The sequence below is a fragment of the Erithacus rubecula genome (assembly GCF_903797595.1).
Source record: "Erithacus rubecula genome assembly, chromosome: 6".
Classification (NCBI taxonomy): Eukaryota; Metazoa; Chordata; class Aves; order Passeriformes; family Muscicapidae; genus Erithacus; species Erithacus rubecula.
The window spans coordinates 16,385,793-16,412,143 of record NC_136688.1 but is presented as its reverse complement, the minus strand read 5'-3'; the positions used below and the strand labels follow the sequence as shown (position 1 = coordinate 16,412,143).

At 51.1% G+C, this 26,351-nt stretch overlaps 1 protein-coding gene across 6 annotated transcripts; it reads left to right on the top strand.

The window, feature by feature from the left end:
• Window positions 1–426: 426 nt before the first annotated feature.
• Window positions 427–25,300, top strand: PAX6 (paired box 6). Of its 6 annotated transcripts, XM_079309432.1 has the most exons (15): window positions 427–1,112; window positions 4,940–5,030; window positions 7,223–7,365; window positions 10,737–10,813; window positions 11,145–11,199; window positions 13,598–13,728; window positions 14,610–14,651; window positions 14,745–14,960; window positions 15,520–15,685; window positions 19,672–19,830; window positions 20,608–20,690; window positions 20,928–21,078; window positions 21,196–21,311; window positions 23,197–23,347; window positions 24,195–25,300. In XM_079309432.1, the coding sequence occupies exons 5-15, from the start codon at window positions 11,190–11,192 to the stop codon at window positions 24,278–24,280; spliced, it is 1,311 nt and encodes a 436-aa protein (XP_079165558.1). In that variant the 5' UTR covers window positions 427–1,112; window positions 4,940–5,030; window positions 7,223–7,365; window positions 10,737–10,813; window positions 11,145–11,189; the 3' UTR covers window positions 24,281–25,300. The 6 variants fall into 6 exon arrangements, with proteins under 6 accessions (XP_079165558.1, XP_079165563.1, XP_079165561.1 ...); XM_079309437.1 differs by lacking the exon at window positions 14,610–14,651 and having other exon boundaries at window positions 14,745–14,759; XM_079309435.1 differs by lacking the exon at window positions 14,610–14,651.
• The last annotated feature ends 1,051 nt before the right edge of the window (window positions 25,301–26,351 follow it).

Sequence of the window (26,351 nt, the reverse complement as noted above, 5' to 3'; positions counted from 1 at the left end):
TGCCTGCCTCCGCCGAGGCCTGGCCAAGCAGACTTGGCTTCACGCCTGAGCAGTTTCTGGAGAGCGGCGCGCTGGAGAGCAGGGGAGGCAGCACCTGGCCCTGCTTTCGGAGCCATCTCCTTTTATTGACAGCCAGATAAGCAGGCGGGAGCCGTGGAGTTTCCAACGCTTCCCTGGAGGACCCTGCCGGGTTGCAGGGAGCCGCAAGCCCCTTAATGGCAGCGGCTCCAAGCGCGCCGCGAAACCCCTTCCTGGCAGCGCCGCCGGGGCCGTCGCTACCTGCCAGCCCTCGGGATGTGCTCCCGAGGGACGGGGTCACCCCGCATCCCAGGGAGTCCCTGGCCCTCGGAACCGGAGCAGGGCCAGGCCAGCACCCTGCACCCCCCGCCGCAGCCTCCTCCTAATGCATCGCCCCAGCCAGGGCGGCAGGTTCATCAAACATTTAAGTGCAGTTCAATAAAACTATCGGCGGCGGGGGCTCTTTGCTGATGAATTATTTACCCTGACAAGTGTGTGCAAATGACGGCCTCTCTCTGCCGCTCTGATGGGGAGCCCGCAGAGATGCCCGGGGCCAGCACCCCGCTCCATCCTCAGAGCTCAGGGCTTGGCGCTCCCGAGGGCTCAGCGTCCGGGAAGAAACCAAACCTCAGCCTAAAGCTCGGCTTGGGAGGCCGGGATAGGCCAGGCTGCCGGCAGGGCTGGGCTGGGCTGGGGCGAGCCGTCGGGTCGCATCCCCCGTTTTGCAGGAGGATGCAGCGACCCCGAGGGTGCCCCGGTCCAAGGGAGACCCATCCCCCGGGCGGGGCGGAACCGGGCCGGGCCGGGCCGAGCCGTGCTCGCCGACGGGGCGGGCGGTGTCCGGGCTCGCGCCGTCCGCGCTCGTGTCGCCCAAAAATGTCTCATTAGCTAACTACTGTCCGCCGTGACGTCACCGGGGCGGCGCAGCCAATGGGCGAGGCGCTGGCGTGGATATTAAGGGAAAGTTAGTGCAAAGGCAGCACCCCTCTTTTGCTGTCATTGACATTTAAACTGTGTGGCAGGTTCTCGCGTGGAAATTGGCGACCGGAGCCGCCAGGTACCGCCGCGCCCGGACCGTTCGCTGCCGCTGGCAGGTAAAGTCCCGCACCATCCTGCGCTCCAGCCCGACGGGAGGGGCGCCCCGGCACCCCCACCCCGCAGGGGGAAGGCGAGGGGAGCGGGCAGCAGCCCCGCACAACAGGTGGGGGTGGGAGGGAGCGGCTCCGGCCGTCGGAGGGGGCGCCGCGGGGCGGAGGGGGCGCTGGAGCCGCTTCCCAAAATTCCCCCCGCGCGGGCGGTGCGGCCCCCTCCCCTTGCCCCCGCCCCGTGACCCGGCTCAGGTGGCGGGGGCAGCCGCGGGTCGGAGCCCCTCGGGCCCTGCAGCGCCCGGTTCGGGCTCCGGGCCGCACGGACGGGACGGGAGCGGGGAGTGGAAGCCCAGCTCCCGCATGGAGCTGCCGTCGGGGGCCGCGTCCCAGCCGCCTTCCGCCGCCTAACTCGCCGGGCGCCTTCTCGGTTGCCCAAACTCAGCCTTGCCTTCCTAGCCCCGGGTGCCTCTGCTAAATCCGGACATTTAGGTGTCCTAGAAAGGCCGCTCTTCCTCCGAAATAACGCTAAACAAAATAACAGCGTAAAACCTAAAGTACCGCTTACCTGTCTTCGAGCATCTCCAAATACTCCTCACGGTGCGTTAGCGGGAACGTTCCCAGTGATGCTTCACTATAATGTACCAGTAAATGGACATTCTCCTTCAGTAATAAATCAAACACCATCTATCTCAGATCCTCCTCCCTAATTAGAGATGTTTATTGGAGATGGTGTTTATCCAGCTGTCATGCCGAGAAAAAGCTGTGACATAATTACCTCTGACCAGATAGTCTTTTATATGCATATCTCGCTGACATATAAAGGAATCGGGCTGCATTTAAAAAAAATGGCAAGATCAAATGTTGATTTTTAGCCGATACAATAATATTTCTGGTCATTAAATTAATTGAAATCCAGCTTTTAGGCTCTCCAAATTACGATTTAAGCTATTCAAACTTTTTTTAAAAGCAACTAAGTGAGGGTTTCTATCAAAAAGGATGGGCAGCGAGAAATATGCCCTGCAAATTTACCTCGATAAATCAAATACGCCAGCTTACAGAAAAAAGCCCTCGACCCCACAGCCTAATAATATAATTGATGTGAATACGAGGAGTTTCTCTGTCGTTTCCTCGTGGTTTGCCAAGTGCAGGTTTTGCTGCTAATTCGGGAGGCCAGGAGGGCCCGAGATGGGAGAGAGGAGAGAGCGGGACCTCTCCTTAACGCGTTATTTTTAATCTTCTCGGAGGGACCAGCGCGATGCTGCTTCCTTTGCTTTCGTGGCTTTGGCAGCGCCTGCGGAACCATCTGCGTGGGGCTGCGAGCGAGCCCTGATAAGCTCGGAATTACTCTGTAATTGAAAATATATTTTTGGGAAAGGCTGGTTTTACAAATATCAAGGGTGTAGGCTTTTGATCCTTTCTGCTGGCTGTGTTCTCCAGTTGCTAATAAAACTCGCATTGAGCTCCTTAGTGGCTTGATTAACAGGCAGATTAACTGTTACTGGGGTTTTGAACAGCTTGTCCCAATCAATAGCATTTAAAAAGCCCGTCAGGATGCGCTAAGCTTTCAACCCCCCCGTTCTTTTCTGAAGGCTTTTCGAGCGGGTCTGGGTGCATGACACTTTTTCCCATATTTATAATCAAAGGTTTTCTCGTACGGAAAGATGTACGTTCGTCTTCCAGCTTCAGAGCGACTTCGGCAAGGTCCACAAAGCCTTTTTTTAGCCTGCCACGCCAAACCGTGCCTCGTGCAAAAGGCCAACATAAAAGAGGTTAAATCGATTCCAAACTTTTTGCGGATTGTTTATAAACTAGAAAAGCTCCACTTAACTCAGTGTCCTGCGCATTATAGGTTTCAAACACTGTCTCTACATATACAAATAGGCATTAAGTGTCCTGAAGGCAAAAGCATTGTAGTCTAAGACGTCAGGATTTGTGTATCTCTTCAGTTTCAGACCGAACTGGACAAGAGGACTTTAAGCATTTTTCTGGGTATTAAAAAAGGTAGTTTGCAGCCCAGATATTAATACAACGAGACGATACTGGAGTTTCTAACTCAGCACTTTCTGCTTTCAGTACCCAACAGAATACGAAAGGGAAGCAAACGCTGCTGATTAATATAAATCAATACCCAGGCACGAGATTATATTTTAAAAGTGAAAATTATTTTAATTAGGAAAAACAACCAAAAAGGCACATCTTGCCACGTATAATAGTTACTTACCTTTGGTTTTTAAACCATTTTTTTATTACGCCCATTTTTTTTCTTTTTGTTTGGTATAGTTAAGAAAAAAAATAAGTAGAAGGGGAAAAAAAAACCAAGCAAAAACCAGAGGCAGAAAAATGCTAGTTACATTAATCCTGAGCGGATTTTAAGTAGAAATCTTCAAAGAGTGCCTAAGAGCATGCCGGGGCCGCGGGGTCCCACGGCCGCAGGGTCCCACGGAGCAGCCCTCGCCCCGAAAAAAGGGAAAAGGGGGAAAGGGGGGCGACTGCGGCTGCAGGAGGGCAGGGATTTGGGGCGAGGGGAGCGCCGAACGCCTCTCAACACTGCTGCTCCCCTCCCCAGTTACAAAGGCGAGAGGAGTCGTTTTAAAAGTGGAAAATTCACTTAAAAAAAAAAAATGAAAAGGAGGAACATAACAAAAGAAAGAAAAAAATGAAAAGGAGGAAAATAACAGAAACAGGAAAAAAAAAAAAAAAAAAAAAAGGAAAAGAAAAAATAAAAAAGAAAAGAAAAGGAAAACCAGGCCGGCCGGGCAGGGAGGGAGAGTGGCAATCTGTAGATGGAAAAAGAAAAAGCACAGGGTTTCCTTGGGAGTATCCAGGCACGGCAGTCCCGGCAGGTCCAGCTACCCGCGGCGGGGCCGGGCTGGGGCCGGGCGGTGCCGCAGGGGAAGGACCCGGGGCCGGTCCCGGTCCCAGTACTGGTCCCAGTCCCAGTCCCGCACGGCCCCTGCGCTGCGGGCCGAGCTAAAATGGCGGCGCGGAGCTCCGCGCTGGGACAGCCCCCTGGAGCTCCGTGCCGGGCCGGACCCGCGGAGCTCCGCGCTGGGGCCGACCCGTGGAGCTCCGCGCTACGCAGGACCCGTGGAGCTCCGCGCTGGGATGGCCCCGTGGAGCTCCGCGCTACACAGGACCCGTGGAGCTCCGAGCTGGGATGGCCCCGTAGAGCTCCGTGTCGGCCCAGTGGAGCTCCGTGCCGGGCCAGCCCCGCTCCCTGTCCCGGCCCAAGCCCGGCCCGGCCCGCTGCTCTTCCTCCCTCCCAACTTTGGCTCGGGGCTCCCGCTCCAGCGCCCCCCCGCACCCCGCCGTGACGTCACCGCTTCACCCCTGCCCTCCCCTCCCCGCACAGGGAGGGATTCTTTTTTTTTTTTTTTTTTTTTTTTTTTTTTTTTGGGCTAGGTGGGGGCGTTAAAAGTTTTTTTGGGGGGGAGGGAACACAAAGCCCGCGGCGCCCGAGGGGAAAATAGCAACAAGATTACGGCTGCTTTATTCTGGAGAGGAGGCGTAAGAAGGTGCTAATCCAAGGGATGGCTAATTGAGAGCTTGTAAAAATGATATTTGCCTGCAATTTCGGACAAAGTGGTTTTTCTCTTTTCCCCGTTTAACGCCTTGTGGACAAGAGTAAAACAAAAAAATCGCTCATTTGCCGTAGAGGGAGTGCAACAGGAAAAAAAACCCTACAACAACAACAAAAAGAGCAGGATAAAAAAAAAAATCAAAAGCCACGGACACGACTGACTTCACTCCAGAAAAAGGACTTTTAAAATCCCTTTGGATCCTCCGAGATTGGTGCGATCTTACGAACCGCAGCCTGTTTCTGTCGCCCGCAGGATGCGTGCGGCGGGACGCGCGGCCTCGGCCAGCGGCATTTAGGAGATCCAGGAGGGGAGCAGCTCGGCGGGACGGCCCACGGGATCACAGGTTCGTGCTCCATCTCGGACTTATACTTTGTTCTTCTTCTCTTTGGCTCGGGAATACTTTCCTCGGAGTCCCCGGAATGATGTCTGGCTAACTCAGTGGCAGGTGTTACTTTGGAAAGTTTTGGGGAAGAGGAGGGGAGCCAGGGGCTGCCGGGTGAGGGAGGTTCTTGCCTCAATTTTCAGCCTCTGGTGTTGCCCTTACCTTCAAGGGGGGGATCCCATCACACTCAAACGCTGCCGCGCCTCCATCGCGATATTCGGCTCCGTTCCTTAAAAACTGGGGGCAAAACTGGAACCGAAGCAGGCTGACCTAGGCCTGAGCAAGACGGCAGAGCTGCTGCAGGTGGGATCTGCCGGATCCCGCATCCTCCAAGGAAAGCTTTGCCCGCGGGCTGGAGGCTCCCAGCTCGGCCCCTGCCTCCGGAGCGGGGTGGTCACCGCGGCCTCGGGGGAAGGGCAGGGCAGGCAGCGGCGGAGGGACAGGCTGCAGTCTCTTAAGAGCCCATTTTGTGCTATTAGGAAGCGGTGGCAGCTTCTCGGCGGGACAGGGGATGACAGTGCATGACGGCCGAGCAGCCCATTATCCCGCTCCCATTGAGGCGCCCTTTCACTCACATGCAAACTCCTTGGCAGAGTCGTTTGTCTCCTCATTGTACTTTATTTAAGAATGCAATGGTTGTCAGGGCTCTTATTCAATTTCAAGATACTTTATTGATGAGCTTTGACTTTTAGCACTTTTCACATGTCAAGAGAAGTCAAGTGTATGCGGCTACGACTTCATTTTATGCTTTGCGCGTTCATACTCTCCACTTTCCGCGGTGGCTCTTGGAATTTCTTTCCCCCGTCTCTTCTCCTTCTTCCCTTTCTTTTCCCCAAGCCCCATTTATTTTTTTAATTGTTTTTCTCGATGCAGACCCCCGCTTCCCCCTCCCCCCGGACCACTCGCCATAACCGATTGGGACACCCTGAGCTCGGGCTGGTGCTCCCAGTGTAACCTTAAATGCATGCGCTGAGGGGTTGCTTTAGAGTTTACTGAGGTGTGTCTTAATAGTCCGGCATTCAACAAATGTACTTGTGGTGTGTGGTCAGAGCAGCAAAGTCATTTACTTACTTTCCCCCTTGAGTTTCTGGCAGCCAGTGAAGGGGGTCCCTTGCAAAAGGAGAGGGAAGGAGGGGGGAGCCACTTCGGACGGGCACAAAGCGGCAGCACTGCCCAGCGCCCGGGTCTGCCCTTCTCCAACTCCTCCGTGAGATCTTTAAAAAAAAAAAAAATCAGTCCGGCAGCCCTTAGTCAACAAATGGCACGTGGGAGAAGTTGGTGAGTGTTTGGTAAAGGACTCTTCAGGGCCTTTCACAAGAGCCCTCAATACACAAAGTAAATGGTGTATTTGCTCTGCTCTTTCCCGGCCGGCCGGAGCGGGGAAAAGGGGGGGGGCTGCGGCCTCGGGGAGCCCCGGACGATTCACCGCCCACAAAGCGCCTGTCTCCCAAATATTTATGTCTTTACCATCTGAATGTTATTTTCCCCTTATCTCCATTGTCGGACCGGAGCGAACTGTTTAAATGCAAATTAAACTCTCCTCCCCAGCCCCCCCCTCCGCCTCCTCCGCCATCAGCAGCGCGGCCCCCTCCCCCAGGCCGACCTGAGACGCGGCTGTGGCCGGGGCGGAGCGGGGCCGAACCGGGCCGAGCGGGCCGGGGGACGCGGAGCGGGGCGCGGAGCGGCTGCGGGCGGCGGCGGCATTGCCGGGCCCTGCGCATTCATATTCAAACGCCTGGGCCAATTGGGCCGGGGCGAGCGGCCGTGGCCAATGGGCGGCGGGGAGGCGCTGGCGGCGCTTTGCATACGGCGATATTCGGGTGGGAGCGGGCGGCGTTTGCACGGTGCGGAGTGATTAGTGGGTTTGAACCGCCGGCCCCGGCTCCGCCGCATTTCCCGCTCGGGTCCGGGCGCAGGGAGGAAGTGTTTTGCTGGAAGATGATGACAGAGGTCAGGCTTCACTAATGGGCCAGTGAAGAGCAGTGGAGGCGAGGCAGAGACCAAGGCACACACACATTAATACACTTGAACCATCACCAATCAGCATAGGTGTGCTCTGCCTCTCTCTCCCCACTTCACTCACACACTCTTTTATCTCTCGCTCTCCAGTCACTGACAGCCCATTTTATTGTCAATCTCTGTCTCCTTCCCAGGAATTCAAGATCACACAAGCAGCAGCTTCAGTGGAGAAAAACTATTTTGCTGGCAACTCTTTTTAAAGCACCATCATTTCAAATCAGTGCGCTCTTAAACTATTGACAGGAGCTTTGACAACAAGACAGGATGCCTCATAAAGGTGAGTCTGTTCATTTATTCTCCCAACTTCTCCCTCCTCGCATTTTAATATTTAGGCAGGGCTCTCTCTCTCTCTCACCCCTCCTCTCTCCCTCTCCCTCTCTCTCTCTCTCTCTCATATTCCCATTTGCATTCCGAAGAGCTTCCCAGGGAACTTTCCAGCCCAGGAGCTCACAAACTTTCTGCCTTTCACATAAGCCCGTGTCCTCTGGAAAAGCTAAAGCATCTGACTGGGAAAGCAATGCCAACAGCAGCAGCAGTAATTCCCACGCAACGTTTGCTGCTCAGCGAGAGCACAAGTGCCGGTGTCGGCGGTGCCGGTACCGGGCTCGGAGGGCGGCGGGACCGAGCTGGGCTCCGGCCCCACGCCACGCCGCGTGGGAGGGAAACTGGGAGGGAAGCGGCGCCTCATTGCCCCCGGGGCGGCCCCGGTTGCTGCTTTGTGCTCTGCGGTCTGCGTTAGAGAAGGATGGTAGAGGAAAAAAAAAAAAAACCAAAAAAACAGAGGGCGAGCGGCCGGGAGAGTTGCGTGGGGAAGGAAAAAAAAAAAAATAAAAATAACCCATATCCTAGGCCAAGTCAGCTCCCAGGCGCGGTACAGGCGGGGAGCTGAGCGGAGCTGAAGGGCTGTCAGCTTTAATCAGCCACCCGGGGATCTTCCCAACTTGTCCCTAGTGCCGGCAACTTTGCCAGCTCCGGCGCGGGAGCGGCGCCGGGGGCGCGGAGAGCCCGCACCGAGCCGGGCCCCGCCGGGCGCCCCGTCCTGCTCGGCACCGGGGCTCGCCCGGCTCCCGCTTCGGGGAATTTTTTTTACTCACTTTTTAAATCAATATACTTTAATTTTTATATTTTTAAACCTAAAACAACTTACCATCGCTTATTTCTACAAAAGAAATAGCATTTGATTCACCTCTGCAATCCCTTACTACAGCAATTATTTTTTTTTTTAATTTTTAAGAAGTTGCAAACTCTTCTCCAGGCAAGAAAAAAAAAATACTTGCTCCAGCGAAGCACAACAATAAACTTGATTCCTTTTTCCCTCGCAAGTGCAATTGCAGAAAGAAAATTTGGGTTTGAATTTAACCTTGTAATGCTTTGCACGGAGGGGTTACATGGGAGCGCAGAGCAGGAATAATTTCTGGAAAGTTTAAAACCAAAGTTTTTGAAATCATTCAAAGTACCTGGCAGAGGCTGTTTTGGAAAAGGACAACAACGTACTAGAGAAGAAAAGTGACTGTATCTTCTGCATCTTAGGGGCATAAAATAACAAAAGTGGCCCTTGACAATAAATGTTTATAGCTGCTGACCTTCACCAGCAGCTCATCGCGAACCGATTCGTTTTTGCCTTTTTCGCGTTTGTCCCGCGAAACTTTACCCTTAACACCTAATCACGGTTTCACCGGAGAGGGGAAAAAAAATGCTTTCTGCCGCGAGATTACATGAAGATTTCGAGATTAAAGACAGAGTCGCAGGTTAGGCCCGGCCTATTCGGGCACGGCAAATTGCATCCCGGTTGTCGGAGGAGCCGGCTGCGTGCCGGGGGTGCTGCGGGTACGGCAGGAGGAGCCGATTTGGCGCTGGGCTTGCGGGGCCTGGCCGGGGCTACCGGGCTGGAGGCGGTGGCGAGTTGCTGAGCAGACACGCAGCTCCTTTCCCCACGCCTCCTCTTACCTTGCTGCAGACCTTGGTTACCCTCGCCCTCTATTGTAAACCGCTTTCGGTGTTAGGGTTTTCGCGGCTTTTTATTTTATTTCCCTCTTTCTCGCCCCCCTTCCCCCCCCCCCCCTTTTTTTTTTTTTTTTTTTTAATTATTTTTCTTTTAAACCCACCGAGTGTCATTTCTGAGGTTCGTGCGGGCAGGGCTGAGAGCTAGAAGTTTGCTGGTGCCTTTTCGGATGGTTTCTTTCACCCCGTAGGCCCCGCGTTTATGATTTGTGCATGAAATATGGGAGGAAATAGTGTCTGGAGTGGTGGGTTTCCCGTTCGGTGTGTGTCTATGCAGACGTGTTCGGTGTATTAAAGGGATGACTTCACTGAAGGAGATATCACCACGTCTCCATTGAAGTACAGTGTAGCTTGCTCTGCTGCTAATCAGGTAGCTCTCCAAAGAGCAGTAAATATTTACCAGTTAAAGTCTTCACGCTGCGAGAAAGTACTTGTTTGATGTTTATTTTTATGGATTTAAGATTACTAAAAGCTACTTAATAAATTATACCATGGCTAGTCCTGAATGGGGAAACGTGCCTCTTTGATTTCTCCATCATATGCAGGAAGAGTAAAATTAATATTCATTATAGGCGCAAAAGAAAGAGAATGAGTATTTTTAGGAGGAAGAAAAAAAAGGAGAGAAAATGAAGGCTGCGACTATTTCATTATTTTACCTCCTTTTTTTTTAGCAACCCCCTTGAATGGGCTCTTTATTGTAATTGTCCCTCCCCAATTGAGCACCCCACTGCGCTGTTGTATCTTTTTACAACCCCTAACAACTCGCACCAGTAACACAATTACCGCCAGATATTTATAACGAGAAATTACTTTTCCATTTTCACCCGCGACGATTTCAAAATAAATACATGGGGACGCATAAATAAATAAATAAGTGGGCCGGGGGTGGCGGGGGGGGGGAGGGGGAGAGGGAAGGAGGGAGGGAAGGAAGGTGGCGAGAGGAGGAGAGAGGGAGTAGTGGAAGGAAGGAGGGAGGGAGGGAGGGAGCGGGGGGGTGCGGGGGAAGGCGCTGGGGACTGTCCAGGCGCTGGGTCAAGGCAGGCACTAATGAAGGGAGAAGGGGCTTGTTTCTCTGCTCTTTGTAAGTTGGAGGGTTGTTGGTCCGTTGAGTTGGGAAGCTGCGCGGCCGGTTAAGGAGCCTGGGTTTCTGCACTCGGGGTTTGGGTAGAGGAGCAGAATGGAGGCCATTGTTCGCTTTCTGTAGGCTTTGTTTAACAGTTCTCACCCCCTCCTGTTCTTACTTTTTAAAGCAGTGAGGCGAGGTAGACAGCGTGTGTCACAGTACAGTGAAAAAGGGGAAGATCTAAAGACCAAAAAAGAAGTTAATCACAAGACGGGGAGTTTGGGGGAGAAAAAGTTGCTAGCGCCGCGCGGAAAGGGGAAAAAAAAACCAAACAAACAAACAAAAAAAAACCCAAACCAAAACAAAAAAAACTCGAGGAAATACCCGGAGGTAAAAATGGAGCCCCGCTCCCAGCACTCAGGGCGGAGGGTTCCCCGCACCCCAAAACCCCTTTGGCAGTGCCCGGTGCCCGCGCAGTGTCCGCGCAGCCCCCGCGCAGCGCTGCGCTCCCCCCGGGCCGCGTCCCGCACACCTTCCCGGCGCCGCCGCACGCTCTTTAATGTACTTCTTCTGCTTTGTCCTAGAGGGAAGACTTTAACTAGTGACACGCAGATGTGCGAGTCCCTAAATTGTATGAGAGGACAGTCCACCCCGCTTTCAGGCAAGTTTAAAACATGACTTCGGACTCTCTTTGTGATTGTTGTCGCTCCACTTAATACACCACCTCAGCGAAGAGCACTAACGACGAGGCAATACGCCACCTGCATGCAATTAAAATGAGAAACCACTTGGCGGGCTGCTTTTCTTAATTTTTTTCCCCCCCTGCGAGTTAGAGATACATATGAACATTTTTTGCCTTGAGGTATTAAAGCCCCCAAATCCTTAAACGAATCGGGGGAAGATGCCTAAGGGATAACAAAGTTAGCCGGTGAGATATTAGCTGAAGTGTGTGCACTGCCTCCCCTGATTAACGCCTATTTTGTCACTGATAGACTGCTATAGGCGACCCCCGCGGGATACTGCTCTATCAGCCCACCATGCAGAACAGTAAGTGACTCCCTCGGCGGGGCGGAGGGCTCAGGCCGGGCCGGGAGGGGGATGCTGCGCCGGGAGCGCCCGCCCGCCCCGTCGGGGCTCGGTACCTCCGAGGGCGGCGGGGACGGGGCCGAGAGCGCTGTCATGGCTCTGGGGACACTGGGCCAGGCCCGCTTGGTGGCCCAGGACCCGGCTGCCTTCCCACCTTCTCTGCGGTGGGAGCTGGGCAGGAAAAAGCCACGGCGCGTTAGGCGCGGTTTCTGGGTGTATTTGCTTCCAGATTCTGATGCTTCTGTGGATTATTAATTTTTTGGGGGGGTGCCTTTTTGTGTTGTTGTTGGGCTTGCTGTCGTTGTTTAAGACATCACGGATAGGCCTCGGAGGGGGAAGCGCTGGCACAGGGCGGGAGCGCACGGAGCCCGGTACGGTGGCGGGCGAGCAGTGGCCTCTCTTTGCTCCCTGGAAAAAGGGGCTGCGCGGAGGTCGGGGGCACTGGGAGTGAGGTCCCAGATAACCCGGGTAGGCCGCATCTCCTCGGGACGCGGATCTTGCGCGGGGTGCGCTCCCCACGCCGCCGGCCCCCATCCCAGTGCTCCCTGGAAGCTGACAGGGGATGCGCGGCTCCGGGACCCCTGCATCATCCCACCGCTAAACCCATTAATGAGATGTCCCCCCATCCGGAAAAGCAGAGATTTTAGGGATTTCTCAGATATCCCTTGCGTGAAGCGCCTTTTCTTTTTTATATATATATAATATTTTAAATTTTTTGTTTATTTGTTTTGATGGTACTTTGCGGAGGTTTTGTCCTTCTTTTACCTTCCGGGGCCGCCGTGTGCGTGTCCGCGCGAGGTATTCTCATTTATCCCGGGCAAAAACTGAGCCTCGGCAGCCCGGGGAGGGTTTTACCTGCGCCTCGCAGGGACGGCGGCGGCTGCCCTTGGCCGTGGCGTGCCGGGGGTTTATGGTAATGGGGGATGCCTTCACTCGGCCGTTTGGGATCGCCACTGCAAAACGCAGAAAAGATATCATTCGGGTGAAGCCTTTATTTTGTTTAAAGGTCGCGGCGGGCTCTTCAGGCTTTGTGTTAATAACTCCTGGGTGTATATGGTGCAGAGCATCCAAATTGACACCATATGTTTTCCTATTAGATGACTAGCAATAGAATACAAGGCGCATAATCATTGCCACTGGGCGAGATCTACACCGCTCTCCAGGGAAATTATATAATGATTAAGGCTTAACCTTTTAAGTGAAACTTTGATTTTGCTTTCCCCGCTGCTATTTTTTTTTTTTTTTTTTAATGTCGGCGAGGGTCTCCCCGCACGCATTGGCGGGGATGAGGGCTGCGGAGTTTGGGGGAGCAGCAGCGCAGCCCGCAGCCCCCGGGGCGCGGGCGGGGAGGGACGCGGGGCTCCTCTCCTCCTCTCCCCGCGGTGGGAAGCTCAGGTCGCAGCTCCGGCCGCGCTGCTGGGCCGGGGCGGCAAATTCCCCAGCCCCGATGTCACTTCGAATCCATTGCGCGGGGAGCGCGCCCCCTCGGTGTGTCCGCGCAGAGCCCCCGGCTACCGCGAACCGCAGCCTCCCTCGGAGGGAGAGCGAGTAGAGTTCAATCTAGTCTGAGTGATATCCAAATGCGGACAGAAAGGGTCGTTTTATCATGCTACTATTTGTCGTGACGATGCAATTTTCAAAAGCAGAGTACTGTCATAAAGTGACACGCCTGCCACAAGTGCTCCAACTGATCTTTTCAATTAGCCTTCCATGCATGATCCGGGGCGACTTCCGCCTATTTCCAGAAATTAAGCTCAAACTTGACGTGCAGCTAGTTTTATTTTAAAGACAAATGTCAGAGAGGCTCATCATATTTTCCCCCTCTTCTATATTTGGAGCTTATTTATTGCTAAGAAGCCTGGGCTCTTGGAGTCAATTTATCAGGAGGCTCCAAAGAGAGGAGAGCGGAGAGCGCGTAGAGCAGAGCTTCTCCAGGGAGACCCTGCAAAGCCTGGAGCTTCAGGTCGGGCACTGGCGAGGCAGCCTCTCGCTTTGCTTTTGGCGAAGCGAGCTGCCACTGTGCGGATGCAAGCAGGCTCGCTTGGGCTTGGGATTTTATTTATTTTTTTTTTTTTTCGGCGGGGAGGAGATTAAAAAAAAAAAAAAAAAAAGGAAAGGAAAAAAAAAGGCAAAGCAAAGGAGCAATCCAAGGCGATCCGGCCAGGAATATTCTGGGCTTTTAGGGTTGGATTTTGGGGTTAGTGGCTAGCGCGGGTTTGGCAGACGGGGACGCGGTTTCGGAGCAGAGGTGGGGATGGCGGCGGGGCCGGGGCCGGAGCCGGGTCGGGAGGAGCGGAGACGCGCGGAGGGGAGCGGAGGGGAGCGCAGGGTGCTATGGTGGGCGCTGTGCTTCCCGCAGGTCACAGCGGCGTGAACCAGCTCGGCGGGGTGTTCGTCAACGGGAGGCCGCTGCCCGACTCCACGCGGCAGAAGATCGTGGAACTCGCTCACAGCGGCGCCCGGCCCTGCGACATCTCCCGGATCCTGCAGGTGAAGGCGGCGGCGTCCCCCGTCCTCCCACCGCTCCGTCCGCTCCGCTCCAGCGCCGCCGTGTCACCGCCGGGCGCTCATGCGACCCCCCACACCCACCCACCACCACCCGCCTTCCAGCCTAATAAAACGATCCATCTGCTCGGTTGCTGCTGCAAATAGACCTTTCGATGCGTATATATATATATGCATATATATATGCCTTTTCGAATATTTAAATTTTTTACTTTTCGTTCCCCCCTTTATTTCCATCCGGTGATGACCTGCGCTGTCGTTGCAGTTAGTTTGCTGTAATAAACCGAATTATACGGCCCGGCGCAATTTCAGTTTCCTCTCCTTCCCTCCTTACCCCCCGTATTTAGTTATGATTTTGTGATAGCTGTATGCATTTGGCGTGGCTTGCTGCTTTTTAAAAATTTTACCTTTTTTTTTCTTCTTCCAAAAAGCAAAACAATACTTAAAAAAAAGGCGAGAGAGAGAGGGAGAGAGAGAGAAAGACCCCCCCTCAAAGCCACGCTGTTTTAGCCCGGAATCTGTCCTTACGGACATTCATGCAATCTGGCACAGTTCAGGGGTATTTCGTAAATGCAGGTCTTGAAAACCCTTCACTCACCCCTTCCCCCTCAAGTCCTTTGGCTAAGAGCAGTGAGAAGGATGGAGACTAGTCTGGTTTACCTATTGTTCGCATTTAAGGAGTATTTTAATATTGATATTAAGAGAATTACGTTTTGACCAGATGATTTTTTTTTCTTCAAAATGTTTTTAAAGTATCACTTTTGTTGAGGGTAGGGCCACGAATGTAATTTTTTTTTTAAGAAAAAAAAAAAAAAGACTCTCTAAGTAAGTTCTCATACCATTTAAGGTATATTTTTGTGTTATAGACCCATGCAGATGCAAAAGTCCAAGTGCTGGACAATCAAAACGTAAGCTTGTCATTGTTTAATGCATACTTAAACAATTTTATTTTTGTCTTGAAATTATTAATAATGTGATTTTCTGTCCGCTTCCCTATCCAGGTGTCGAATGGATGTGTGAGTAAAATTTTGGGCAGGTATTACGAAACTGGCTCCATCAGACCCAGGGCAATCGGAGGTAGTAAACCGAGAGTAGCGACTCCAGAAGTTGTAAGCAAAATAGCGCAGTATAAACGAGAGTGCCCCTCCATCTTTGCGTGGGAGATTCGAGACAGATTACTATCAGAGGGGGTCTGTACCAACGATAATATACCCAGTGTAAGTTCATGAAAAAAACCTTCCCGTGTGCCGTGTACAATGCTGGGTAGCCGTAGCGAGCTTCTGCTTCCTTTGTTTTGGTATCAGAAGAGAGGATAGCAGGTTCACATCATTTGCATGTGGCAGGGTCAGACGCATTTTTTTCGTACAGAATCTGACAAATGCCTTTAAGGAGGGACAAAAAAAAAAAAAAATAAAAAACAATATGCGGGTGACCCCTGCGCCTGGCGCCTCAGGACTGCAAGCATCAGTCGAAGCCATCACTCTGGTGTTGCAGGGTTGGGTTTGGGGCTTTTTTTTTTTTTTTTTTTTTTTTTTTTTTGTTGTCGGCTTTTTTTTTTTTTTTTTTTTGTGTTTCCCCCCTCCCCCGTGGTTTGTTTGTTTGTTTGCACCACCACCACCAGCAGTGAGCGAGTCGGGGCGGCTGGGACTCGGAAAAGCCTTGACTTGCGCCCAGGTCGAGCCGCCCGCTGCGCAGAGGGACGCGGGGGTTGCGCGGGTGGCTGGCGGGGAGCGCGCTACCGCACTACCATTGCCTTTCCTGTCCTTTGCCTTCCAGGTGTCGTCGATAAACAGAGTCCTACGCAACCTGGCTAGCGAAAAGCAACAGATGGGTGCCGACGGGATGTACGACAAGCTAAGGATGCTGAACGGGCAGACGGGAACCTGGGGCACCCGACCCGGCTGGTATCCCGGCACCTCGGTACCCGGGCAGCCCACGCAAGGTAAGCACGGCCCGGCCGCCGCTCCCCAGCCCGGGGCGGCCCGGATCGGCTCGGTTCGGCCCCTCCCCGGCCGCCGGGGCGAGGGTGAGGCGTTCGTGGGTAAGGGGCCGGCGGCGCGGTGGGCATCCAGATCGAGATCCAGATGCAGCCCCGGCCGGCGGTGGGCAGGGGAGCCCAGCAGCATCCGCTGCCAAAGCCGCGCTCTCCGGATCTGGGGCTGAGTCTCAGCCTTGCCCATCGCCCGGTAATTAGGGCTCGCCAAGGCTCCCGGCACCGGCCGCCTTCCCGAGCCGGGGTCTCTCCCCAAAGCCGGGGCGATCCGTGACTATCTCCGTAGGGCTGATTATTATTCCTCCTCAATGGACCCGAAACAACTTTGTAAATATAGGAAACTGTTCATCCTGAAGATTAATAGGTATTTGTTGTAGGAATGACAAGGGGATAATATGAAGGATAATGGGATGTTACGTTACATACTTAAGATGGTTAATGGCTTCTTTTTGAATGCGGGCTCTGTTGAGGCTCGGATCTCCCTGGCTCTGGTCATTCCTTTAGAAGAGGTGTCTATATACAACAACCTGCTTTTTGTTTTCACCCCGCAAGGAAAAAAAAATCGGTAACAGTGTGCGGAATATCTGGTACAAAGGATGTTTCTGTCACACGCAAGAATTTGTTATGGGAACAATTCTGTCGCTATGTAATTGCTCATTAGAGATCGTTTTGTTTCTCATTAAGGCGACATGAATAAGCGTCTAGTTGAAGGAGACAGCTGTAGAAATGTTCCACAGGAGACCTCTGGACACGATATGGCACCGCTTGCCAATTAGACATGTCAGTTTTAAGAGAAGAAAACAGTCTATGAAGGACACTAGAAAGATAGAGCGGAGCCCTCGCTTCCCCCCCCCACCCCCACTTTGGTGTTTTTTTGTTGTTTGGTTGTGGGGTTTTCTTGTTGCGTTTTGTTTTGCCCAGGAACCGGGGCGGCTCCTGTCGCCAGCCGCCCTCTCCTCGCCCCTACCTGGGGCGCCCTGGCCGGGCCGGGGTCTCTCGGTGGGTGTCGGTGCCCGGAGCCCTTCCCTGGTTGCCCTTCCCTGGTTCCCTGGTTGCCCTTCCCTGGCTGCCCCGAGCCCGAGAGGCGAAGCGCCGAGCGGCGCACCCACCGCCCGGGCCGCGCTTTTTGTGGAATTTTGGTTTTTCCCTTTGGAAAGGTGTGAAACGGAGAAATCGCGGGCGGCGCAGCCCTTGCGCGGGTGCGGTGCGGCAGAGCCGGGGGGACTCGGTGGCTTTTTGGGGGCCACTGTTGGCCCCTTTTCGCCTGGGGATGAGCGCAGATTCCGCAGGGGAAGGCGGGCTCCGGGCCGGAGGAGCCCGGCAGCCCTTCCCAAATCGCGGCCGAAACGAAGCCGAAATGCGGAGCTCGGGTGTGCGTGGGCAGCAGAGGCGAGGGGGAGGCAGGCAGACACTTAAAACATCCGCACGGCAAAATTAAAATTAATAAAATGGGTTTCCTCTGGAATATTCATGCTCCCTCTAATGTTTTTCCCTTGCAGGAGTATGTTGCTGGATTTTAAGAGTCCATTACTCAAAAAGCATAAGGCGAGGTTAGGTCTCAGAGGGGTACAAATATGGTCTCAATCTGATAAACGCCATGCAGCAGTGAATAAAATAATGGATACATGAGGGCTGACAGAACAAAAAGAGACATCTCTATCCGGGAGAAATTCTCCAGTGATTTAGTGGTTTTAGGGATCACCGAGACACTGTTTCTTATCTTTTTTTCTCCCCTCCCTCTCTTATAAGACTAAAGCCTTCTATAGGATTTAGACACTTTCTCTTTCAACAGATGCTACAATGTTTTGATCCCGGCTCTATAGCTGAGAGGTGCTGCAATTGGTTTGCTATCTTTTTTTGCTTGTTTTCCGCCTCACTGATTAAGACACTAAGAAACTAAGGAATGATTTTATTTCCCAGCGTCCTTTTTTTTTTTTTTTTTTTTTTTTTTTTTCAGGAAACAAATCCTATACCCAGCGTCAGATGGTCTGGCTATAGGATAATAGGGACGGACATTCACTTGCTTTCTTACGGATTAGGTCTGGAAGGTGGAACAGCCCTATTGAGATGGCTTCTTTTAGGGGCTTTAAAAAAAAAAAGAAAAACAACAAAAAAAATCAAGAAATTACAACAAAAAAACCCTAAAAAATAACAAGTAAAAGCTAAAAAAAAAGGAAAAAAGGGTGTGCGCCTAAAAAGAAGATATCTTAATTGTCCAGGTCGGGAAACGGGCGTGAGTTTAGGAGAAACTTTTTGTTGGAAGTAAGGTTTGGGGGAGACGCGGTGGCAGCAAAAGTTCGGAGCGGAGGGTCAGGGAGGCAGCGGCAGGTTCGGGGGGCCGGGGCCGTCCCCCCCCGGTCCCCGTTGGGCGGACAGTGATGGATGAGCGCGGTGGCGGAGGTGAGCGCGGCCCCTCCGCGGGCGGGCGCGGCCCCCGGCGCTGCCACCCGCGCTTGGCAGGGCGCTGCCCCGCCGCGGCGACCGTCCCCGGGCCCGGGGCTTTGTGTGCGCCCTGAAAAGCGGCTCCCCCCGCCCCCCCCGCTATTCACCCGCCGCCGGCCGCCTCAATGGGGCTGCGGCCGCCCATATGGTGACCACGGCCGCTGAATCCCCGTGTTTAAATGGAGGAGAAAGTTCGGGTTTTAAAACATTTCAAAGTGGTTGAAAGGGTCCCACCAGATCCTGTCACAATTCCCCCCGAGCTTTGAAGACCGGGGCCATTGTTCGCCGATTATAAATGATATTACTTTAAAGTTGATTTCCCACAATATTTAAAGGATGTCGCGGGAGTGTCGCTATTTATTTTTGGCGTAACTTTTCAAGGGAATTAGCATAAGTAGCCCATGCGTCCCTCACCCCGGCTCCCTCTTTATGCGACATCAAAACGCCTGGAAAAATATGCTTTGAAAGGAGGGGGAGAGCTCATTTAGGACAAGGACTTCTCCTCCGTCCCTCCGGCCCCGCGGCCGGGGGTGCGGGCGGAGCCCCCCAACACCAGCGCCGAGCACAATGAAACTTTCCCCTGTTTAGTGACAGAGATTGCATTAAAAGTGCTGGAAATGCCCTAATTAAAAACGTGCCACTTAAATGATATGCCAAACGCTCAGCTGCAGAACGGCGTGTTTAGCTAGTTAGTGAACTCGCTACTATTTCTTTTAAAATTACATGTTAAAATTTTAAAAGAAATCTTACTTTTCTCTGGTGCAACACATTACAAAGAATGGACAGTCCTTTTATCTAAATATAAAATTCCATTTTCAGCAATTATAGCCTGTTCTTGGTGATGATATAATTACAGCTGTGCTCAGTAATAGGTGTCAAGGCAATGCACACTCATACAATAGTTGAATAAAACTGCAGAACAATGCAGGCACTTCTAAATTCACAACCTTTAAAATGAAATTGACTGTGCAGAATTCAAATAAAAACTGGATAAATATTTTTTAAAAAAGATTACAAGCTTGGTTTGGTTTCTTAATAGCATTTTCTGCAAACCTATCAACATCTAATTGATTAGATAGGAATTACTGATTATAGATAATCTGAAATACTGAACATCACTATTTTAAATATAGCAATAGGTAAATAAATGCAGCAGGCAGAGGAGACTGCCACGGCACTCCAGCAGGGATTCACGGAAAGAATCACTTTCAGGGGAAAGTATTTTTATGCAGGTTTTATTCCAGAGGGAAAACAAAATGAAATTAAGACCAGGTGATCACAATTCCTCATCTCCGATGTTTACACAAGGCTGGGAGCTGAAATGTTTCTGTGCTACCCGTGCCATTAGCACCGTGCTGCTTTGATACCCGAGACATTTTTGAGGGAGGGTGTCAACAAACATGGCTGAACTCGTTTGCAGTTGTGTTATTTCTCTGATAGGGATCTTCAGACAAGGGTCCCTGCATTTCACTTTCCCACTCTCGTTTCCACAGACGGCTGTCCGCAACAGGAGGGAGGAGGGGAAAACACTAACTCCATCAGCTCCAATGGAGAAGATTCAGACGAGGCCCAAATGAGACTCCAGCTGAAAAGGAAGCTGCAGAGAAATAGGACATCCTTCACCCAAGAGCAAATCGAAGCCCTTGAGAAAGGTGAGTGACATTTTCCTATGGCTGAAGCAGGAGAGAAAAGCAAAATGTGCCCCAACTGCATTGCCAGCTGAATGTAAGCATGGCATTCCTGTGCCTTATATACATATATATATTTAAACTCTGCATCTCCCTCCATGCTCTTTTATTTATGGAGCTCCAGATATTCCTTGGTGGTTGTGGTGCTCCCCAAAAAGCTGTTAAAATGGTTTTTAGAAGCCAAGTAGCGAGGGCACAGATGCCAGTGCCACACTGATGCTGCACCCCGGGCTTCTCCTGGGGGGATGAGTCTCCTCCTGCCCGCTGTGCTGCACTGCTGGGGAGGTGAGGGCTGGCAGAGCCCTCCATGCCTGCCCCCACACTGTCTCCCCATCCCCATGCTGCGTGCCTGGGGCTGGGAGCAGTGCCCTTTTCCCTGGCCGGCCTGGGCTCAGCTCGCTCTGCCCCGCCGCCGAGCTCTGTCCTCGTTCTGCGCTGCTTTTCGGCGACGTGCCATTTCGCTTCCTGGTGACAGGGTCAGGGCTGCCTTGGGGACCCCCTCCGTGGAGGGAGAAGCCCTCACTGCTGCTTGAGAGATGCAGCACTGCACCCCAGCCTGCCCATCCCCATAGCAATGCTCCCCGGCAGGCAAGGCGTCCCCCTTCCCTGCACACAGACACAGAGCTCAGCTGTGCCTTTGCAGTGATGCTTCTCAAGAGCACTTAGAGCACAGCAACAGCTCTGATTTTGCAGTCAGCCATGTCAGCTCTGCAACTAACACAAGAATATTTCCTTCTGCAGAATTTGAGAGGACCCACTACCCCGATGTGTTTGCAAGAGAGAGACTAGCTGCTAAAATAGACCTGCCCGAAGCAAGGATACAGGTACTGATTGGCTCTGCAATTATGACTATTATTATTTTTGCTATTACCATTCTGGTTTCATTACTCCTGGCTTCTCAAAGCACGGGGTCACCTGTATTTATGCCCATGTCCCTCTTTCAGGAAAACAGCAGCAGCTGGCTTTGCTTTCACCCACTGCTTTGCTCCACTGCAAACCTCAAGCTACGTGCCTCTAGCCCTTGTAAGGTCACTCACATCTCTCAAATGCTGTATTTCCAGGTGTGGTTTTCCAACAGAAGGGCCAAGTGGAGAAGGGAAGAGAAGCTGAGGAACCAGCGAAGACAAGCCAGCAACACTCCCAGCCACATTCCCATCAGCAGTAGTTTCAGCACAAGCGTTTACCAGCCGATCCCACAGCCAACCACCCCCGGTAATGCCACTCGTGTCCATCATCCATCCTCTGGGCAAAATGAGACTCTGGGGCTGCACTGCCAGTTGTGATTGTGGCTAAACTAATGTGTCCATCTGTCTGTCTATTCTATTATAGTTTCCTCTTTCACATCAGGTTCCATGTTGGGCAGGACAGACACGGCGCTCACGAACACGTACAGCGCGCTGCCGCCCATGCCCAGCTTCACCATGGCCAACAACCTGCCTATGCAAGTGAGTGCAGTGCCACGCCAGGGAATGACATTCCCCACGTTCCCTCGGGACTCTGGAGCCCTGGGCTGTGCAGGACCACGGGTGGGGACCCTACAGAAACCTACAGACCCCAACCATGCTGCAGGCAAACTGGCACCAAAGGTTTCCTTGGCATCTGAAAAGATGCCCTGATTTTGGGGAATCAGGAGAGAAAGGCGTGGTGCTCAACAAGCACTTTCCCCAGATTTTAAAAAAGAAAATTCCTCAAATTTGCGAGGCAACGAATCTGGGATTAAAAAAGAAATGCTGTTTGGAGGAACAAAATGTGGTTAACCTCACAGATGCCATATTGTGGAAATTGCTGCCTGAATAAGCTGCTGGAGGGATCCGACCTTCTGGGTGTAGGTAACGTGGCAGCGGCACATTAGGAACACCTGAGAGAGGCAAGGATGTGATTAGCATCAGTGGTTATGCCAGCTAAGCCAGAATTGCAAGAGCTGTCAATCCTCATGCCTGAAAGCATTAGCTGATCACCAGCTGGGTTAGGAAGAAATCTATTCCTTTGGGGTCTGTTTCTATAGACCTTTCAGATGCAAAATTCCTCCTTTTTTAATGGTGGGGTTGGCCTAGGAAGGTGCTGGCCAATTACGGGAGTTTTACAGCTTTGTCTGAGGCACACAGCATTGACCACTGCTAGAGACAGGCACAGAGCAGATTAGAGAGCCTGACTCCTCCGCTGCAGCAATTACGATGTTGCTAATTGCTGAACCAAAATGAACCAAATAAAGTTAGAGACTCGCGAGCCCATGGAAAGAAGCGGCGCTGGCGAGGTCGGCGCTCCGTGACGGCAGCGGCCCGGCAGCAGATGACAAAAGATCAAAAGGCTGATGCAGGAGGGGACCCTTGGGAAAGCAGGAGGCCCCTGGTTCAGCACTGGGCACCTGGGCAGGGGCACAGCTCGTGTGAGTGCTCTGGAAAGTGTTGTGTGCTTGGAGAGGCCGAGCCAGCAGCATCTCTCCGTGGGTGCACGGGGCGATTCCATGCCCTCCCCAAGCTCAGCGTGTGTGCTCGGCCAGTGGGGCTCTCAGGGCTGCTGGGGATGCTGTGGCAGGGTGCTGCAGATGGGAAATCCGTGCAGGCAGCTTGGGTTTGGTGCCCTCACAGTGGGAATTACTCATCCTGCTTCCTGCCGCCTCGCTGGGCCAAGGCTGCACTAGTCCCCACTCACCCAGCAGCTGGAGCAGGAGAAGCCTCTGCTTGGTCTCTCCCTGGATCTGTGCCAGCCCTCAGCCACCCTGGCAAATTAGGTTTTAGGGCTTAGAGCAGAGGTAAATGGAGATGTTTGTTCTGGGATGTTGCTGGCACAGGTTTGGGGGACTGCAGCTCTGATGGGGATCAATGCACTGTGTGGATGGGTTTGGGGATTCCCCTTAGAGCCTTGGGCCCCCAACCCCACACATGGTCTGTGTGTGTGTGCCCCACTCTGGCAGATGCAGGACCAGCCTCTGTCCCTCAGTGGAGTAATTTTAATTACAGCACCAAGTGCGAGGTAAGATCCCTGCCTCTGGCTGCAAATGTAGGAGACATCTTTCCTTTTGGATATAAATGAGGGCAGCACTCAGGCTTTGGGATGCTACATCTTCATCAGCATCTGGATGTAGGGATCTGCTCAGCAGGCATATCTGAAAAAGTGCCAGTAGCCATCCATGGTGATTTTTAGACTAAAACCCTCCTGCTTGCTAGGGCTCCTAAATAGGTTTTTACATTGGGGCCCCTGAAATTGAAACTTGAAGCTCAATTTTTTGCTGCTGCACGCTGCCTCAGAGGGCTGGCACGTCCATGCCCAAGAGTGTGCTGCTGTCTTTACCTGCAGGGACATTTAACTCTTTGTGCTTTGCTCCCACAGCCCCCAGTACCCAGCCAGACCTCCTCCTACTCTTGCATGCTGCCCACCAGTCCATCGGTGAATGGACGGAGCTATGACACCTACACCCCTCCTCACATGCAGACACACATGAACAGCCAGCCCATGGGCACCTCTGGCACCACTTCCACAGGTGAGTGGCCCCCTGCTCCCCCAGCCTGCCTTCCTTGCTCCTGCCATCAGGATTTTCACATAGATTTGCTGTGGGAACCTCTCCCCATCACTGGGGCAGGTCTCTCTGCTGCTGCCACACCAGGCAGAAGATAAAAATGTATAACCTTGCAAACTAGAGCAATAATCCTGATTTTTAAGCTGCTTCTTGGAGGGCTAGGTGGAAAGAAATCTGATTAAAGGTGGTGTCGAAAAGTGGGATAGAGGCAAGCCCCCCATCCCTCAAAATCTTCCCTGTATAATTAAATTCTCAATCAGCATTTATTTCAGCATTATATTTCAGCAGAGATATCCCCACTGGTGAGGTTAAGTGTATGTGAAACTGTTTGCAGGGCTGGGCACATTTTTACCGTGGCTGTGTCAGACATTATTTATTGCCAAAGATTTGAAGTTATCAAAGAGGCAGGGAACCTGTAGAAATATTAGCCCATGCATAAGAAAAGGCAAATCAGGGTAAAAAAGGGCAAGTGTCAGCATAAACAGGAGCAAACCAGGCACTTTTAAAAAGAGTAGGACTGTTCAGTGTATTTTGGGCTGAATTCTCAACTGACGCAAATGAGTCGAGGCTCTGGCATTTATCTCAAAGCATGAAAGTTTATTTATAAAAATAAATTTATTTGTATTTATTTATTTATAACAATCAGTGAGATGTGCATCATTTTTAAAATATATGCACCCCCAAACCGTGTTTGGTAGATGGTGAGATTTCACGTTTACTAGAATACAAGCACAAATCTGTGGAACTGTAAAGCAAAAATTGTGCTATGTACAGAAAAACTAAAATATCCATTTCCCCCCTCAATTTTCAGGTCTCATTTCCCCTGGAGTGTCAGTTCCAGTTCAAGTTCCTGGCAGTGAACCTGATATGTCTCAATACTGGCCAAGATTACAGTAAAACATGTGTTAATTCTGTAAATGACTATATGGACAACAGTTGGATGTTCAGCAGTATTTTATAAAGGAAGAATTGCTGTCAGAGTACTTCTGTACTGCAACTGTGCCCTATGCTGTAACACATGGAAAAGACTTTCACATGGACCTTTGTACACTGAAGGCATTATATCAGTTGGAACAAATCTTCATTTTGGTATCCAAACTTTTATTCATTTTGGTGTATTATTTGTAAATGGGCATTTGTATGTTATAATGAAAAAAAAAAAAAGAACAATGTAGACTGGATGGATGTTTGATCTGTGTTGGTCATGAAGTTGTTTAAAAAAAAAAAAAGAAAAGAAAAAAAAAAAAGAAGCCATGATCAACAAGCTTTGCCACGAATTTAAGAGTTTTATCAAGATATATCGAATACTTCTACCAATCTGTTCATAGATTATGGATTGATGTTCCAAGTTTGTATCATTCCATTGCATATAATTCAACCTGGAACAATACGCACTAGATTTATGTAAGAAAAATATCTGTTGGTATTTCCAAAGGTTTCCATAGGCTGAAGCTATGTGCAAACAGGGGTTAAGAGAGAGCTTCGATGAAGAAAAGAGTTTGATAGATAAAAGGTAGATTGTGTCTTCGATATAATCCAATTTGTTTTATGTCGAAATGTAAGTATTTGTCTTCCCTAGAAATCTCCCAGAATGATTTCTATAATAAAGTTAATTTCATTTATATTTGACAAGAATATTCTATAGATGTTTTATACACATTTTCATGCATCATACGTTTCTTTTTTGGTCGGCAAGAGTTAATTGTTCTTAGAAATAGTTGTACTACTGTTCACAGTCCAATCATCTTTGTGCATCTAGAATTCATTCCTAATCAATTAAAAGTGCTTGCAAGAGTTTTAAACTTAAGTGTTTTGAAGTTGTTCACAACTACATATCAAGATTAACCATTGTTGATTGTAAAAACCATGCCAAAGCCTTTGTATTTCCTTTATTATACTATTTTCTTTTTAACCTTATAGTGTGGTGTTGCAAATTTTGTTACTGTGCTAGGTTAATCTCATTCAGTTTTATTTCGATTTTATTTTCAGTTTTCAGTAAGGAGGGGCTCTTAAGGAGCACTTTTATAGACTTTCAGCCTGTAATTTGGGCTAACAAAAAGAAGATAGCTGCAAGTATCTAATTGCAGCATATCAGGAGAAGGTTGTTTATTTAGCTGGGCTTTCTGGGGATGCTCTAAACGAACTCCAGAATTTCCAGCGGGCAGTTTGCACCGTGCCAGGCAGAGGTGGAGGCTCAGAGCACCCCTGTGTCTGTCTGTCTGTCTGTCCCCATTGTACCTAAAGTACACCCAGATACACATCCCCGACTTCTAAAAATTGTTTTTGTTAGGATGCTTAAAAGGGGAAAAAAGCCCCCAACCCAGCTGTGTTTTTAACAGGCTCTTTGGGAGAGTGAATGCCATCCCTTTATATTGCCACACAGCACAATCTTAGTGTAATTTTCCATTGAACTTGTAACCTGGTTAATACCTCAATGCTCTTTGTGTGAGGGTTGTTAGTGTGGGCGTGGGTGGAGAGCTGCATGTCAAGGAATAATGAGAGAAGACAAATCAACAGGCAACAACAATGCGAGCTGGGACTGGCTAGTGAAAGCTAAAGGCCTTTAGTCACTGGCAGGGAAATCTAAACATTCCCATATCTATGAAGCTGGCTCATTGTGCTGCAGTTGTTACTCTCGATGCTGTGCTGAAAAAAGGGATCTCATGATTAAAAAGCCAGTGTGCCGGAGTTTTGAGTCAAAGCAAAGGCATCACAAGCAGCCTTTGTAAAGCCAAGATGCCATCCAGGCTGGTTATGTTTTCCTTTTGGCATATTTGTCACTTCACTGGAGGCTTGGGGCAGCAGGGCTGTGCTGCTGAGGTGGTTGCAGTGCTGCAGATGAGATTAAATGCACGTAAACTCCAAATCCTTCAGGGAAAAAGAGCAGCTTCCCTCGAAGCATGAGATGATAGTTGTTAAAATGAAGAGCCTAAAGCAAGCAGAAATGAGCTTTGGTTTCCATACTGGT

Bases quoted from the DNA above. Each gene is read 5' to 3' on its own strand.
- PAX6 (XM_079309432.1), top strand. The intron at 14,652-14,744 runs GTAAGCTTGTCA...TTCCCTATCCAG, and splicing joins AAGTGCTGGACAATCAAAAC to GTGTCGAATGGATGTGTGAG. The intron at 23,348-24,194 runs GTGAGTGGCCCC...CTCAATTTTCAG, and splicing joins CTCTGGCACCACTTCCACAG to GTCTCATTTCCCCTGGAGTG.